The following is a 16,788-nucleotide window of genomic DNA, read 5'->3' on the forward strand; positions in this document are numbered from 1 at the left end:
CAAACGAGACCAAAAATAAGTAACTTCTCATATTCTCTCACACTACATTAAGAAGTGGGTAAACCCTTGGAGAAAAGGTCTCATTTCATATTCCATTTAGGTCTCCTAATCATTTTGTTGGTGAGTGATGGAAGGTAGATCACATTCAACTGAGACATTGATGCTAATTAAGAACAATTGGGATAGCAACTTGAAAAAAGAATCCTTCAACAAAAAAAAGAAACTTGAAAAAAGAATGATGTGATAGAGATGAGTAGTCTTTATCTAATAAGGTATACACCTTTTTTAGAGTGAGATACATATAAGATAGGTGAGAGATTGTGACTTATGATCTTGTCTCATGGATAATTGTAGGTGAAGAAGCCCCTAGAAGACTTGATTAAAGAAATCAAATGGGCAAATACTAGTCCCCACTATTAACTATCACACCATGCCACATAGAAACCTAACATTAAATGAATATCTCTTCTTTTCTTTAGTTCATTAAAAGTAAATCCCAAGCTAATATAAGTTATCTCATTTTTATTTCTAGATGAAAGTACGATAAATTTAAGAAATATACAATAGTGCAATTTGTACAGATTACCATACATACTTACAAATCTTTCAGAACGACTAGTCACATCTTCGGCCGAAGTCCAACAAGATGGTTCTGTCACAAACTTTGTGTCTCAAGTTGAGTATTTCCAGCACCGTTTGAATGGTTCATTTAGGTGTGCCATGAGAACACCTAATTTTTATTTTTTTTTAGAAATCGACTACGATCTACGTTAGTCGTTACAATACATTGATACATCATGAAGATGTGATGAACACAATAATAGCCTAAGTTAAACCATAATGAGAGAGGCCTAAAGCCTGACAAATTTATTACAATATTTACTTATATATTGTCTGGACTACATGGGACAAATTTTGATGGCAAACTGCTTCCAGCGAGATTCGATCCCACGACCTCATGGGCTTAACAGGGGTGTCCAACCGTTACACCAAAAGGCGGTCTACCAGAACACCTAAAAATTGATTTTACTAAAAAGGACAAGATCGGAAGTTTATTCAAATTTTAGGGGTACTAATGGTATAAAAATCCCCTTTAGTTGAGGGGAGCGCCAGATTCTATTTCAAAAATTTCAAAACTTGTTCTTCTGAACATTTCTTCGACCATCTCTCTCTCTCTATCTATTTGTTCCTCTCTCTGCTAACCCTAACCGTACTAGTTCTTTCAAATCCCCTAATTCCCTAAAAATACCAGAGAACTTCTGTGTTCTACTGAGAGAAATAGAGAGCTTTAGAGAGAGAAAGAGTTTGATTTTGTTAAATTTCAGATTTTTTTCTTCTTCTGATTCATCTGAAACTTCAGATGCAAAAGATAGTCCCGCAAGAACCAGGCAGAAAGCTCCATTTCTAGATTTCTTCCATTTTTCTCTCTCTATCTACTTCTCTTTTGTTCTTTAAATGGCTTCCAGGAATCAGAATAGACCTCCAGCGAGCAACAGCGTTCCTCCTCGAAGTCCTTCAACTGTATAGACGATTTCTATCTCCCTCACTTACCCACGTTTTCAATTTAAATTTCAAATTAGGGTTTAGTTTTAGGGTTTTGTTACGATTGTTGTTGTTGTTTTTGTTTTTGCAGAAGAAAGATAACTTTGATGATATTCCATTAGATAAACGTCGGAAGATCGGAGGTGCCAAAGTTGTAGGTCAAGCTAATAGTGGGCGAACACAAAGACAGGCGTTTTCAGTGGTGAATGTTGCTCAAGATATCTCGATGAGAAGTGATTTGGCTGGTAATGCTGGTTCTGAGTGTGGATCCATTGAATTTACTAAAGAGGATGTTGAAACCCTCTTGAATGAGAAGATGAAAGGGAAAAATAAGTTTGATTATAAGGTTAGTATTAATCTAGTCCTTTTCTTCATGATTTTAGGTACTAGGTTTTGATTCTGACTGATTATTTCGATAATTTTATAGGGGAAATGCGAACAAATGACTGAGTATATAAAGAAGTTGAGACTTTGCATTAAATGGTTTCAAGAACTGGAGCAAAGCTATGTCCTTGAGCGAGAGAAACTACAAAGTATGTTAGATTCACTGGAGAAGAAATGTGACGAAACGGGTAAATGTTTTACGTTTTATTTTGATTTTACTTGTGTTCTATGAAGAATTATATTATGTTAAATGGGTTTCAATTTTGCTTTATCAGAGGCCCAAATGAAAGCCAAGGTGGAAGAATTGGAGACTTTAAATGCCGGGTTGAAGGGTAATATTGCTAATATAGAAGAGGAGATTGCGAAGGTTAAATCGGAAATGAAAGTAAGAGCAATAGTCTTAACTTTCAGGTTTCAATACCCATTGTATGTTATTTGAAACTAAGCTATTTTGCACTTGGGTACAAAATATAGGCTGCCACTGAATCTCATAAAAATGAAATAGAAGCTAGAATGGCTGTTGAGAGGATGCGAGCTTCTTTAGCAGAAGAGCTTGAAAAGGCTCAGAAAGAGCTAACCAGTGCCCAGGAAAAGGTACTGTCAAATGCGATTATGAGCTTACTAATTCTATTCTAGTATACTTCAATGGGTTCTTGGTTAAGTAGAATTCTTATCTTGGGTATGTATTTTTTGCAGATAGTGAATCTTACTGATACATACAGGAATTTACAAGATTACAACTCAGGCTTACAGCAGTATAATAGTAGGCTTCAGTCGGACTGCGAGAACTATAAGGTAAGCCTTACGCATGCAGAACAGGAGAGAGCAGTAATTGTGGAGAGACTCAGCACCTTCAGGGGCAGAGTTAATGTTTTGCAGGACGAATTAGCTTCACTAAGAGTAAGAATTTTGTGTTTTAATACATTTGTCTCTTTATTTATGTTTTGTCTCCTTGTCTTTTTGTATTTCAAAGTGCTATCAGAATGGTTCTGTATCTTTGGTAGGGACATGATTTCGAAGCTCGATGGGTTTTATATTTTGTTAAAATCTGTGGTATATGCCACCAGCCTACTAGTATAGCAAAATTGCTTTAGTTAGTATTTCTAAACTGAGTGAGACCAGATTTTAGGCTGAAGGGTTTCTAGTGAAAAAACTGTTTGACTATGGAATTTCACAATAAACCGTATTTTTTTCTCATAGTTCTGTAGGAAGTTCAGTATTCAGGTTTATCGTTTTAAGTTTCTATCTTTATAATGTTCTCGCATTCAGTATTGGCTCTTTTTTTGTGAACTGTTAAACAGACTTCTAAGGATGAGGCTGTGAAACTGAAGGAGACATTGGCAAGTGAAGTTGGGGGGCTAAGAGAAGATTTGCAACAAGTAAGAGACGACCGTGATCGTCAACTGTTACAGGTTCAAGCTTTAACAGCTGAAGTGGTGAAGTACAAAGAATGTACTGGAAAATCATCTGCTGAGTTGGATAACCTTTCAGTAAAATCAAAGGCCCTTGAGGTAGGTTGGTGATATCTTTATCTTCAGTTTTCTTTACGGTGAGACTCAAAAGTGCACTAACCTTATTTTCGTTTGCAGGATGTATGTTCTTCACAGAAGGAGCAAATACGGATACTTCAATGTCAGTTAGCTGCTGAAAAAGAGAAGTCTCAGGTAACTCCTACGAGCCAGAACTAGTTATGAGCAACTTCTATGGTTTTTTTGTTCTATAAGGACTCAGCAAAGCCATTTTCACTTTAGATGGCTGATTTAACCACCATGACAACGAGGTCAGAGTTTGAAGAACAAAAGAAACTAGTGAACGATCTACAAAATCGCCTTGCAGATGCTGATTTTAAGATCGTCGAGGCAGAGAAACTACGTAAAAAGCTACACAACACCATATTGGTAATATTATATTTGCGCATAGCTGCACTCTGACTACCTCCGCCACTTATTTTCTTTGTTTACTCACTCTTACTGAACTGCAGGAGTTGAAGGGAAATATTCGCGTTTTCTGTAGAGTTCGGCCTTTATTACCTGATGATGGTGCTGATACGGAAACAGCAGTTATTTCGTATCCTACAACCACTGAAGCTCAAGGAAGGGGAGTTGATGTGTTGCAAAGTGGTAAATCACTATTTATATTTAATGATGTTACCAACGATTTTAATAACTGTCAATTTTCAGATCCAGTTCCAAAACATGCAAAACTATGGGTTCTTATACAATTGCTCATTGTGAATATTTCTAGTTTGTTGGGGTTGCTATTTTAATTTGGAACGTTATAACCTTGCATCATCTTATGGAAACAGGGCAACGACTTCCATTTACATTTGATAAAGTTTTTAGCCACGAATCTTCGCAACAAGATGTCTTTGTAGAGATCTCACAGTTGGTTCAGAGTGCTCTTGATGGCTATAAGGTAATTTCTTGAGTCCATGCATTATCTATGTGGTTAAAGGACCTAAGGTTAGCAATGAATTGAAACTTTGGGCCTCACGACTGGTGTTATATAGAATGATTTATGGGTTTGTAATGTAGTTCTTCTGTTTCTCTCTCTCTGCCTCTTAAATGTATTTTAAAGATCTTGCTGGTAGAAGCTATTTTGTTCATTTCCATTCAAATTGGTGCATCCATTCCTACTTATTTTAGACTTTGAAGTAGGAGATACTTGTTTTTGCAGGTTTGCATTTTTGCTTATGGGCAAACAGGTTCTGGGAAAACCTTTACAATGATGGGTAGGCCAGAAATGCCAGATATGAAAGGGTTGATCCCTCGTTCACTGGAACAGATATTTCAGAGTAGCCAGGCACTTGTAGCTCAGGGATGGAAGTACAAGATGCAGGTTGTTTGTTAGTACTTGAGGTTCAATTATTTCTGTGCATCATATAGTATGCCCTTTCATATCTAACATCTAGTCCTTCCGTTTTATTTTTCAATTCAGGCATCCATGTTGGAAATCTATAACGAAACAATCCGTGATTTGTTGTCACCAAGTCGTCCTGGTTGTCCCGACAATTCAGCCACTGGGAAACAATATACAATTAAACATGATGCCAATGGGCACACTTATGTTTCTGACCTCACTATAGTAGATGTTTGCAGTTTCAAAGAGGTTTCCTCTCTTCTTCATCAGGCAGCACAAAGCAGGTAAACCCTTTCTCCGCATTTTTCCACTTCATTTTTCCTGTTTCAGAAAATTCCTTGGAACTATTCCAACTACTGTGAATTCTTATGGTTGTTTCTTCAATATATTTTCAGCTGATTACATGTAAAAACTGTTAAGAGTTGTTATATTCTTTCAGATCTGTAAGCAAGACACTAATGAATGAACAATCATCAAGAAGTCATTTTGTATTTACTTTACGGATTACTGGAGTTAATGAGGTGTGCCTTTTTGTAAAATTGTCGTTTTCCCATTCCCTAGTTTTCTCTTGTTGGTTTCCCATTTTGTGTATACATGTAAAATTGTATACTGTATATTGATCTCAATCTTGGGTTTGTTAGAGCACCGAACAACAAGTGCAAGGTGTACTGAATCTCATCGATCTAGCTGGTAGTGAAAGGCTCTCCAAAAGTGGATCGACTGGGGACCGACTGAGAGAAACTCAGGTATTCTTACAGAACATCTGGGACCTTAATTTTCTTTTGTTGGCTTATGTTTCTTCTTTTTAACTTGCTTCATCTAATTCTCGAGTGCAATTACCAGGCCATTAACAAAAGTTTATCGTCCTTGAGTGATGTTATCTTCGCCCTTGCAAAGAAAGAGGATCATGTACCATTCAGAAATTCAAAACTTACATATCTTCTCCAGGTATACTCCGAACCCTGAAAAAAGAAAGTTTGCTTAGTTTTGTAGTGTTCTTTAACATCCGGTGGTAAGTTGGTTCTCTTTGGTTGAAAGTGATAGTTTTTTTGCTTCTTCTGTAATTTTTTTTTGTTAATCAGCCTTGCCTTGGTGGAGATTCGAAAACTTTGATGTTCGTAAATATTTCGCCCGATCCATCATCAGTGGGAGAAACTCTGTGCTCTTTAAGATTTGCAGCACGCGTGAATGCATGTGAGATTGGCATTCCACGAAGGCAAACGAGCATGAAAATTTCAGATTCTCGCTTGAGTTATGGCTGATGAAATCGATCTATAACAATGAAATGCTCCGATCTATTATTCATAGTTCCTCGCAGCCTTGTTGTTACTGCAAGGATCTCTAATTATAAAGCATAGTAGACAAAAATCGATTGGATTCGGTTTGTGAAAGGGATTAATGTAACTTGCTTATTTTGAGTGATGAGTTTGTAATTTTACTACTGTTGTACTCGAATCAGTCCCATTCGTAATTCTTTCACATAACTTGTGTTCGGATATATACGAACCAAAATTCTCATTTTGGGAGTAACATTACAACATAACGGCGTTTCTCTGTATTTTCTTAAGTCTATTAAGAATTGAAATTTATGGTTTCTTTATTGCCAAAATGCTTGCCTCTTTGCCTGATTCAATTTTGAATTTCATATTCGTACTTACCAGTTACCACTGTCTTAAGTTTGAACCAAAATACTTGGGGTCAGGTCAATGTGCCAGGCACGTGCCTGCTAAGGTGGCTCATGAGTCGTGATCCCTACCTGCCTCAAGGGGGGCTGTCGCGTGACGACCCAACTGGTAGTGGCAGTTCTGAACAACCCATTGTGAATGGCTACGGTCACATATCAATAGAAAATAGTTGGAAGAAAAAAGTCCCTGAGATAGTAATTTTTGGGTCGAACGAGACATTTTTGTACTGGGAAATGCTAAATAATCCATCAATATCGTCTTAGACGGTCACTCAGAAAGTTTGAGTAAGATTTGTACTGAATGTCTTAGACGAGTCACTCATAAGGAATGACTCAGATATGGACCTGTCTAACTAGTGGAGTAGTGGGTTGAATTGCTGGGTTGTGTTACTTGTGTAACAACTCTCTTCTCTTCTTTCTATCGTCAACCATGAGCCCTGAACCCGAAAAAGCTTCAAATGAATAGCGATGATTGCACTGTCTTGGTTAGTGCCCACCCAGCTTTTTTAGGTTTGAAAGCATTGAAGCACAGAAAAAGTCAGTCATGTAATCAGAAAAACATACTTAAGATATTTGAATATTTATTGATTACCTAACTCTTTTATTGATGTATACTGTTACTATAACTTGCGAAGTTTTCTTCGAGGAAATGTATACCCTCCAAATTCTTAGTCTTATCAGTGGAAAAGATGTACCAAAAGGAAGTAAATTACAAACATAATCAAGTCCTGTGAGATAATCACCTTCGACTCCATTTGCTGTATACAATTGATCTTCTGCAACGATTTTCACTTAAATATAGAAGTGATCTTCTCTATCGCATTCTCTACCCAATCAGCGAAGGCACCACCAACTTCCATATCGGTTTCTGCATCAAATGGGAATGGCTTTGCTACCTTTGTTGCTTCCAGAAGATCCTCAATTGAAACCATCGGCTTCGACCTCTCCAACGGGACAACTGGGCTGTAGTACTTTTCTGGGTCTGGACAGTATTCCTGAAACATCAAAAAAAACTTCTAATTTCAAGCACCAAACTGATTATGCATCTTTTGCTCAAGATTTTCTATATCGGTGACTAACCTGATCAGCGTGCAATTTTTTCACAAATCTCTTGAATATCCTGAACTTTATGCCTTTCAGCAGATCATCCGAAAGCCTGAGGTATGTGATAGCAAACATACGCAACTTTGGCCGGCCATCTTTGTTAACGCCGTTAGGCCGAGCATTCTTCAGAATTTGGTTATAAGCTTCACGGTCATATCGCGGAAGAGCATTCTCACCTGCAACTTCAATTTTCTCTCTCCAACCTGCACATAACACCTAAACAGACCAACTCCTGTAAATTCACCACACTATCTGATGTCTACCTTCTTCCAATACAAATGCATATGCCATCACTTTACCTGCTGGACTAGTTCTTCAGGTGCACACTTTGCTTCTGAACTTTGTTCAGAGTTTCTCATCTCAATGCAAGTGAAATTCATAATGGCGTTATGTCTTGATATCATCCTTGCAATGGGTTGATACCCTTCTCGATCGTCTAAGTTGTAGTATCCTGAAGTAAGTTCCGTGGCATGACTCTTGTCTTTATACCACCAATGAAGGCCCGATACCTATGAAGGTTAAAAATGGATCAAATCGTTTGAATATACCCAAACGTTGAAAAAGATCAAAAATGAAATTTCTGATGACCTACCTTAGCTGCTAGCTTGAGTTTACAGCCCACAAAAATTTGATTTGCTTGGTCAAGAATCTGATCTCCATGTATTAGTAACTTGTTTGAATACCATGTTAGGAAGAACTTCCCTTTATCAGTGAGATAAGTCCCATTTGAGCAGAAGAACCCTGTGGATTCTGGATCATCATTATAGCTCCCTCCATCATTCGGCAAATCCCATTCAGGATGCCCTGCTTCAGTTGCTGCTTCTTTGAATTCCAATTCAAGGTACGAGTCGTAACACTGAAAATTTTGGAAGTAAACCACACTCAAATTCCTATCTTTATATTTGCTTTGATATGGGTTGAAAGGAATTCTTGATCGTGTAAAAGATGATAAATTGAGCCAAAAAAGGACCAATGGCAATCAGACTTGCCTGGAATTCGCCAATTCCTGGAAATGCCCAACCTTGACTTTCTGGATAAGACGGATACCGGAGCTCCCCAGCTGGTCCGAGGCCTACTTCAATATCTGTTATAAGTCCAGCTTTTAGAAAATCTGCCACGTTCTCCTTAAAACTCTTCATATAGTCAGAATATATCTACAAGCAGTGGAATGAATGTAAAACTATATCAGTATTAGGTTAAGGTGAGGAAATATAAGTATCCAGAGAACTGAATCAAACCTCGATAGCAGTTCGCCCGCCAAAAATTGGTTTGTTATCCACACCAATTGTGAGACACTCTTTGTTCCTGTTGCCTGATCGATTAGTGTAGAAAATATCAGGGTTTGATTCACCGATCTTAAGTACCCATTGAGGTATAGGAATATAAATATCGTCCCCTACGTTTCCTCCGCATTGATGGAATGACATTATAGCTTGCAACTTCAAACCACATTTTTGAACTAGTTCGAACAAGCTCCTGTAAGCTTTCCAATTGTATTCTCTAGGACCTTTGCCTTCTACGATTCCCCACCAAACATCTACCATGACTCCGTCAACATCTGCCGATTTTAGTTGCCTTAATTGTCTCTCAATATCACCTTTGTTTTTCAGAACATTATCGGTCGTAATCACATCCAACTTTTTACCCCACCCGAAGCGCAAACAAAACAGAAAAGTACTAATCAGTCTAGGATGAGAGATATTAATCAAATCTTTAGTACTAACATGTGATTCTTTTAATCTCTAAAATATCATAATCAGCATTGCTACTTACAGGGAGCATTACAAAGATAGGAACATAGTTAGCCAACATCTTCTGTTTATCTGTGAGTAATTCTGGAACCTGCAAGTTTTTGAAGTAAAGATTAAAAGTCTTCTGAGTTTCATTGTGAGAATGGAAATAGAGATTCTACTTGACATAAGCCCCTTTTTTTGTTTGGTGGAATGATACATTGTTCTTCCAAAAGAGAAAACCCAGCGAGGGTCAAGATTCAAGGAGTGTAAAAGTGAGCGACACGGGCCGATGGGTGTTCATAGGGAAGATCCACTAACTGCTTTTCTTAATATTGGGGTTTACTATGTGTATCAGTCCAAAAACTGGAACTGTTATAAGGAAGTTCGAAGGGCGAGCTTTCTAAACTATTGATTTTGGCATTCTGATATAATTAGTTCAGTTGAGATGATCTATATTAAGATTTAGATCATTTTTCAAAGGACCTGACGAACCGATGCAACCACGAACCTTAGTATAAGTAAAAGTGATGGAAATGAATCTTAAATTCTCCACCTATTTGACATTTCTACTAATAGAAAGCGGAAACCGTAAAACACTATCGTAACGAGTAACCACATACCCATCGGCCCGTGCCACTTACTTTAAACTCCTTGAATCTCTACCCTCACCATGACTTCATTTTTCTAGTAAATATAGACCATAGTTTTGCAGTGGCTACAGAATTATATTTATATCCATGAATGATTCTAATCAAAGATAATGAGTTACCTTAACTTGTGGTGTTGATGAGGAAAGCTTAGATGATACAGCATTTAGAGTTCTTCTTCTATCTTTACTTGAAGAATCAAGCAAAAGACCAACTCTATTCACACCCAAATTGTTCCCAGATCTCCATGACCCTCTTCTTCTTCTACTACTACTTTCAACAGGATCATCGACGATTAGTTCCCCATTTCGGCATACAAATTGTTGCTTCACCTGTAAAACATAATTCTCATACCCAAAACCTAGCTTGGAACTCACAATGCTTGTCATAGTATACTACAATTTCTACTGTTTCCCTTCACATTATTGATGCCATTGATTGAAGCAGCAGTAGTGAAACTGAGAATTAAGAAAGAATGGGTTTTTCTTGTTCTTGTTTTGAGATTGAAACATGGGTTAAGTAACTTATTTACAATAAATAAATTCATAAAAAGAAGCAAGAGGTTATTGAGATATTTTGGTTCTAACTGGTGGGGAAGGAGAAGAAGAAGAGGACAGGCATTGAAATACAAAAAAGGGAGTACTATTATCTTTCTAAAGTTAATCAGAACCTCTAATGAATCTTTATGAAGTTTTTTGTTTGTTTGTTCTTTTCTTGAAGTAGTCATTTTTCAGTAATTATATTAACCATTACTGTTTTGTTGAAAATGTGTAGTAAATGATGATATTTGTGGTTGTGGGTATGATGAGACCTAATCTAAGAAAATAGTGAAGATAAAGCAAACCTCTATTATTTTTATCTAGATCTGATCGGCATAGAATTGTTGCGCAAGAATGGGGGGCAGCCAGGCATTATCATAATAAATGCAGCATCCCCCTCCCCCAATCTATATCTATCTAATGCTCTCTTTCTCCCTCTTCATCTAGTTGTGAACTTGAGATGGTGGTAGTAGACTAGTACTAGGGGTGGGAAATAGCCCGTACCCCGTACTACCCGTGCCCGTACCATGACAGTAGTTTCATCCAGGGGCTGGCTGGTACTAGCCACTAGGTAGAAAAAACTTTGGAAAGTATGAGGGGTACAACTAGAGGTGGGAATTGGCGCGGCGGGTAGAAAAAGACTCTGGTCGGGCGGGTACGGGCAAGTGGTAGTGATGACCATTAGGGTAGACAGGCCGAGCGGGTATAATGTTTCTCTTTGTCCGCCAAAGCCCGTCTGTGCCCGTTTATTTTGACGAGCAAAACGGGTAACAGACAGGTGTTGCCCGGGCATCTTAGATATTAAAATAAGAAATTGAAGCGAATACCTAATTTTAAATTTTTTTTTGGTTAAAAAGACAAGTTATATTTTGTTTTGTGCAAAACCCAAATATTTGTATTTTGTTTGGTTAAAAAGTCAATATTTTTTGTAAAGCTATCACAAGATGTTGCAAAGTTGTTGTAAGGTGTTGCAAGGCGCCCCAAAACTGTTGTAAAGTTGTTACAATGCGCTCCAAAACTATCACAAGGCGTTGCAAATTTAAAAAGTACTCAAGGAGCTGAAGATTGTAATTTTTTTAGGAGTTTTAGCCAAATTTCTCAAATTAAAACAACACTTTCTTATATAAATTAAAAAATTATGGAAAGAACAAATTACAAGTTCAACAAAAAAACTATTACAAATGAGGGCATGTCCTCAAGACATATAATTAACAAAGTAAAAGTAAATTTGGATCATCACTTGGAAAGACCAGATTGTAATGATCCGATAATCGGAACTCGAAATCGAACCAAAACTTTGATAAACCATAATAATTGAAGTGTTTCTAATTCGAAGATTGACATCACATTCAAGTATTTGGCCCACCTGAAAGTAAAGGACGAAACTCGAATCTCTGTCATACCCGATCAAAATATCAGAATATAAGCAGCAACTCACTAACTCAACGAGGTTGCAACCTGCTATCAGTGAAGTGTCTGTTCTTATACAAAAAAAAAAAACGAAGTCTTCAAAATGTGAGGAGCAAAAACGACATAGATAAAGAGTTGCAAGTTGTTGCCACATTCTTCAACATGTTTCATATGCATCAAAAGATAGAAACCAAGTACCTGCAAGTTAAAGAACACCAAAATTATAAAAATGAAATTCAAAGTGTCAACATGAAAGAATGCAAAAGTTACAAAAATACAACAAGATCCAAGTATAGAAGATGTTCTCAACAAAAAAAAAAAAAAAAAAAAAAAAAAAAAAAAAAAAAGTATAGAAGATGTTTGTAAGTTTGGAACCCATAGAAAATGTTTGTAAGTTTGGAACTACCCCACTTCTTTAATGAAATGCAAGTAGACGGCATTACAGGGAAGTGCTCGTGGAGAACGACTGTAAGTGTTTTTGTTTCACTTTAAATTCTAAAAAATGGAAGTTGGTATGGAGATGCTATGGAGAATACGATAAATGCTCTTGTTCGTTAGAGTTTGAAAGCTTACCTAACATCTTTCTCCACATATTTTTTATTTCATTATTTTTCTTTTTGAAAGTTGACTATGATAAATCATTACAATGACATTGATACATCAAATATGTGATAAGCACGATAACCGCCTAATTTTTTGGCTTACCGGATCTCGAGAATGAAAGTAGCTCCTTTATTACATTACGAAATTTGCAGGGTTTCCGAAAGTGTGAGGAGCTAGGCAAACCACTCAAACTCTTACAATATCTAGTCTATAGTCCAACTAAACTATGAACTAAAGCTCAACAACATTATTTATACTTTAATAACCCAAGTTCAATAAACCATGGAATCCACCTTGTAAGAGAGAGCCACTCTCTAAGCATTTGGTCGAACACCTTGTGGATGAAGAAGACCAACTCAACTGAATTAACGGTCGTACGGGTTATGCGCGCCCATGCTCTTAATATGAAGCGCCCACTTTATCGTCAATAGGCAGCCAGAAGTGTCTGCGAATAGTGTTATATTGTTTAGTGTTAAATGTTAGTTAGTGTTAGTTAAGAATTAGTTAAGATCGATTATCTCTCTCTCTCTCTAAACCTCTGATATATAAAGGGATCTTTGTAATTGAAACTAATCAGTTAAGTTGAGAAGTAATCATATTGTTCTTCAAGAAATTTAGTTTTCATGGTATCAGAGCCATAAAGAAACCCTAGAAATCGATTTTCAAGAAAGATTGAAATCAAGAAACAACAAAGGGAGCTGATCTTCTGTCATCAAGGAATCAGAGATACAATCTTCTTCTTCAACTATTGAGCAAATCAAACTTCAACCATTGAAAAGATGAATCCAAATCAAAACCCAGGAAACCTATAATCCAAATCTCACAAATTTAATATCTGCTAGATTAGATGGAACAAATTTTCTGGTTTGGAAAGATCAGGTAGAGAATGCCCTGATTGGAAACGATTTAGTGTGCTACATTGATGGCACCTTGAGTGAACCCTCTCAGTTAGTTGTAGAGGATGGAAGAGAGGTCGTAAATCCAGCTTATCTTCAATGGAGGAAAACAGATAGTTTCGTTAAGTCTTGCATAAAAGCAACCATTACCCATTCAATTGCTTATGACATTTTAGGGTTAAAGACCTCAAGAGAGATTTGGTGTTATTTGGAAATGGTCTTTCTTCAAGAATTTGAAGCTCAAAAGTCTTCCCTAAGAAATAAACTTCAAAACTTAAAGAAAGGGTCTTCTTCTATTTGTGCGAGCTTAAGCCATTTGACCGAGTATTGTCCCATGCCCCGTGTTCCGCGAGAGTCTTCATCTAGTTATACTCATATGTCTTATTACGAGGAGACTTCTCAAGATAGTCTCCAAGCATTTTTAGAGTACCAGACTAGATTTAATCGAGATGTAACTGAGATCACGGAATGGATGCTCAAAATTGTTGATAGAATTGAGTCGGAGCTTATCGTCGACGAGGAAGGGGTTTTCCCACCCCAAACTCAAGAAGAGACTAGGAATGATGGTGAGGGTAATACACCTAAACCTAGTCTTAATTTAAATGTCGAAGATGCTCCTGGTAGACCCTTTGAGCATGAATTGATCGATGACCCTTATTGCTCGTTACCTGGACCATTATCGTCTCACCATGATAGGATTACACTAGACTTCGATGTTCAAAATGATGGCTATATGAGCAAGTTTGGGAATGACACTATTCTGAACTTTCCGAGTTTTGACACTTGTAAGGAGTCAGACTTAGATGCCATGTTAGGAAGGCTTGATATTATAACTGACTGCGAGGCTCTAGATGCCTTTGAGGATATTGATGACGTAGTAGTTAGAGACATGTTGGATAGATTTTCAGACCATTTACCTAAGGAAATCATGGACCTTAACTTGGTCCCCGAGCCTACTGCATTATCCTTAGAGCCTCGTCTGACCTTCCATACAATCTCAGACTCGATTGTTGATCCCTTTTGGGACATTTCAGACGTCCTCCCGAAGACATCTATAGACATAGTGGATGTTTTATTCACTAAGCTTGCAGATGATTTTATGCCTTCGACTGACCTCTTGACCCTACACTTGTATGTTGATCCTTTCGATGACTTCTTAGTCTTCACTCCTTGTATTTATGCCTACTTAGTGGATTGTGCACCCACTAAGTTTGGGGATGGCTTCTTTTCTTTTGTCGTCTCACGTGCACTTCTTTACGTTGATATTATTGTGAGACGATTAGCACCTGTATATATTTTTATTTGGGTTGATCCCCAAATCTTTCGTCTTTTGCTTTATGATCGTTGAACCGATTAAGATAGGTTTTGATGTTTGTTGGTCTCATCTCTGGAAACCCTCCACGAGACAAAACTCGTGCTCTCGTGCATATGAGAGACTCAAAGGCTAGTTGCATAGCTTGATGCAATCGAGTGATCCCGCGTGAGTGGTCATTTTTATATGGTCATGCTTATGTTTCATTCTTATTCTATTTATTGATGTGTTAGGAGCGTTTCTCAATTTGTATACTTTTGGGACGTGGTTCGTTCCAAGTTTGGGGATGGCGATGGACTTATCATCAACTTGGAACTCGAATACTTAAGTCTTGGTAGTATCACTTTTTATCTCCTTCGGCTATGGTAATATCCTTCCACTATTCTCTTTAACTTATTGTACCTCTTATCTTTTGGTGAGTATATGCTTAGTACATTGAGGACAATGTTAGTTTTAAGTTTGGGGATGGGGATACGACCATTTAGTCGCATGACATCATGACCTTAGATTTCAAAAGACAAGAGGATTCAAAAAATTGACCAAATTTGAAAAATTTTGGGTAGATTTGGTATGACTCTAGTGGTATTTTTAAGTATGTTGATACAGGTGGCTCTTTCTTGATAAATCTTATGCATGCTCTTAGTCTTTTCATGAATGTTGAGTCCTTTGGTGTTGGTGTTTTATCATGTGAGTATCATCTTAAGGAAGAAGGAACACTTCTAAGTGACCTAAAATAGTCATTAGTGGAGACTTAAACCCATGTGAGATATCTGAGCCTTTTTATTGCCTTTGAGTGTACTCTTCCGCGCTAACTCCGAGTAGAATGAAGAGCTACTCAACTTCGCAACTTTCAAAAGAGCTTAGACGATCTCATGAGCTCAACTTCCTTAGCACTAGGAGTGACATCAGGATAGCGAATAAACCTTACTCTTGTAGTCCATGAAACCCGATAATAGTGTCAACTTTAGGGAAACGGATACTCCACCATCCATTCATCATACTACTCCCGAGAATGAAGGCATGAAAAGTAAAGAAGAAAGAATGTGAAAGCAAAGTGTGAAAGTAAAGGTGATTTGTTGAGAATACTTGTTTGTACTTTTGTGTTTGGTGTTTGGGTATGTGTGTAAAAAAAGAAAAGAAAGGGAAAGAAAATGAAAAAGTGAAAAAAAGGAAAAAACGAAAAAAGGAAAAAGAGAAAAGTGAAAAGAAGAGAAAAGAAAGAAAAAGAAAAAAGAAAAGAAAAGAAAAAGTATGGTTATATGTGTTATTTTGTGTTTGTGTAAGTGTTATGAAAATAAAGTATTCAATGCAAGAAGTTAAGTTTAAAGGTTGTTTGAGTGTTCTTTTATCGTTGAAGGCGTCGACACTCTCGGGATTTCATCATCTTCCATTCCATCACTTGTATCCGTTACCTTTAGGAGACATTATTAGAGGGTAGAGTGGGTGAGAAGGGTGAGTGAGCTTCCCCATTCCGTTAGTGGTTATTTCCATTCCTAAGAGATCATTTCGTTTTAGAACTTGATATCCTCATTTAATTTTTGTATGTGTTGAGTTTACTTTATTCCATGCTCACACATGAGAGTGAACCATTAGATTCCATTTTGAGTGATTTCATGTTTAAGAGCGTATGACCGTGAGGCCAAAGTCGAGGCGAAATGTGCTATGATAGGAAATAAAGTTTTGTTACTTTAGACTTGGATGATGCTCATGATGATGGGACACTTGCACTTAAGTATGAAACTATTAGTGAGGAGACTCTTAGCATGCTTTTGTGTTTATTGGTTTGATTCATGTGTTTGACACACTTAAGTCTCTCACTTGTTGATCGTTACCTTATTTGCACCGATAGTTCGACTCTTATGTCTTTTGAAAATCTAGAACTTTGTGGGTGTATTCACTGGAAACCCTCACGAGACGAGACTCGTCCACTAGGGGTAACCTAGGGGTTTAACGGCTTGTTGCATACGCTAAATGCAACCGGGATGCCTCCGAAAGTGAGTTAGGTTTACTTTATTGTCTTGTTTTGTTTGTTGCTCGAGGACTAGCAAATTCTAAGTTTGGGGATGTTGATGTGG

The 16,788-nt window shown here is 37.3% G+C and overlaps 2 protein-coding genes across 3 annotated transcripts; one reads left to right on the plus strand and one right to left on the minus strand.

Moving 5' to 3' along the window:
• The first annotated feature begins 377 nt into the window (after positions 1–377).
• ATK3 (kinesin 3) lies at positions 378–6,394 on the plus strand. Its single transcript, XM_086663439.1, has 18 exons — positions 378–829; positions 1,009–1,521; positions 1,634–1,888; positions 1,970–2,114; positions 2,202–2,311; positions 2,401–2,520; positions 2,623–2,826; positions 3,228–3,437; positions 3,516–3,590; positions 3,678–3,824; positions 3,908–4,046; positions 4,232–4,341; positions 4,603–4,764; positions 4,864–5,069; positions 5,225–5,306; positions 5,427–5,531; positions 5,629–5,733; positions 5,868–6,394. The coding sequence occupies exons 2-18, from the start codon at positions 1,456–1,458 to the stop codon at positions 6,045–6,047; spliced, it is 2,421 nt and encodes an 806-aa protein (XP_086519565.1). The 5' UTR covers positions 378–829; positions 1,009–1,455; the 3' UTR covers positions 6,048–6,394.
• A 655-nt stretch (positions 6,395–7,049) lies between these two features.
• LOC147555775 (beta-amylase-like) lies at positions 7,050–11,001 on the minus strand. Of its 2 annotated transcripts, XM_086663441.1 has the most exons (9): positions 10,798–10,970; positions 10,076–10,285; positions 9,347–9,415; positions 8,812–9,210; positions 8,563–8,727; positions 8,166–8,429; positions 7,873–8,082; positions 7,550–7,789; positions 7,050–7,464 (listed from the first exon to the last, which is right to left on the minus strand). In XM_086663441.1, exons 3-9 carry the CDS (start codon positions 9,383–9,385, stop codon positions 7,258–7,260), a joined length of 1,524 nt encoding a protein of 507 aa, XP_086519567.1. In that variant the 5' UTR covers positions 9,386–9,415; positions 10,076–10,285; positions 10,798–10,970; the 3' UTR covers positions 7,050–7,257. The 2 variants fall into 2 exon arrangements, with proteins under 2 accessions (XP_086519567.1, XP_086519566.1); XM_086663440.1 differs by having other exon boundaries at positions 10,076–11,001.
• Positions 11,002–16,788: the final 5,787 nt, after the last annotated feature.

Source organism: Eschscholzia californica, unplaced genomic scaffold, assembly GCF_041429995.1.
Source record: "Eschscholzia californica isolate CP2 unplaced genomic scaffold, dmEscCali1.0.p SCAF_2, whole genome shotgun sequence".
Lineage (NCBI taxonomy): Eukaryota > Viridiplantae > Streptophyta > Magnoliopsida > Ranunculales > Papaveraceae > Eschscholzia > Eschscholzia californica.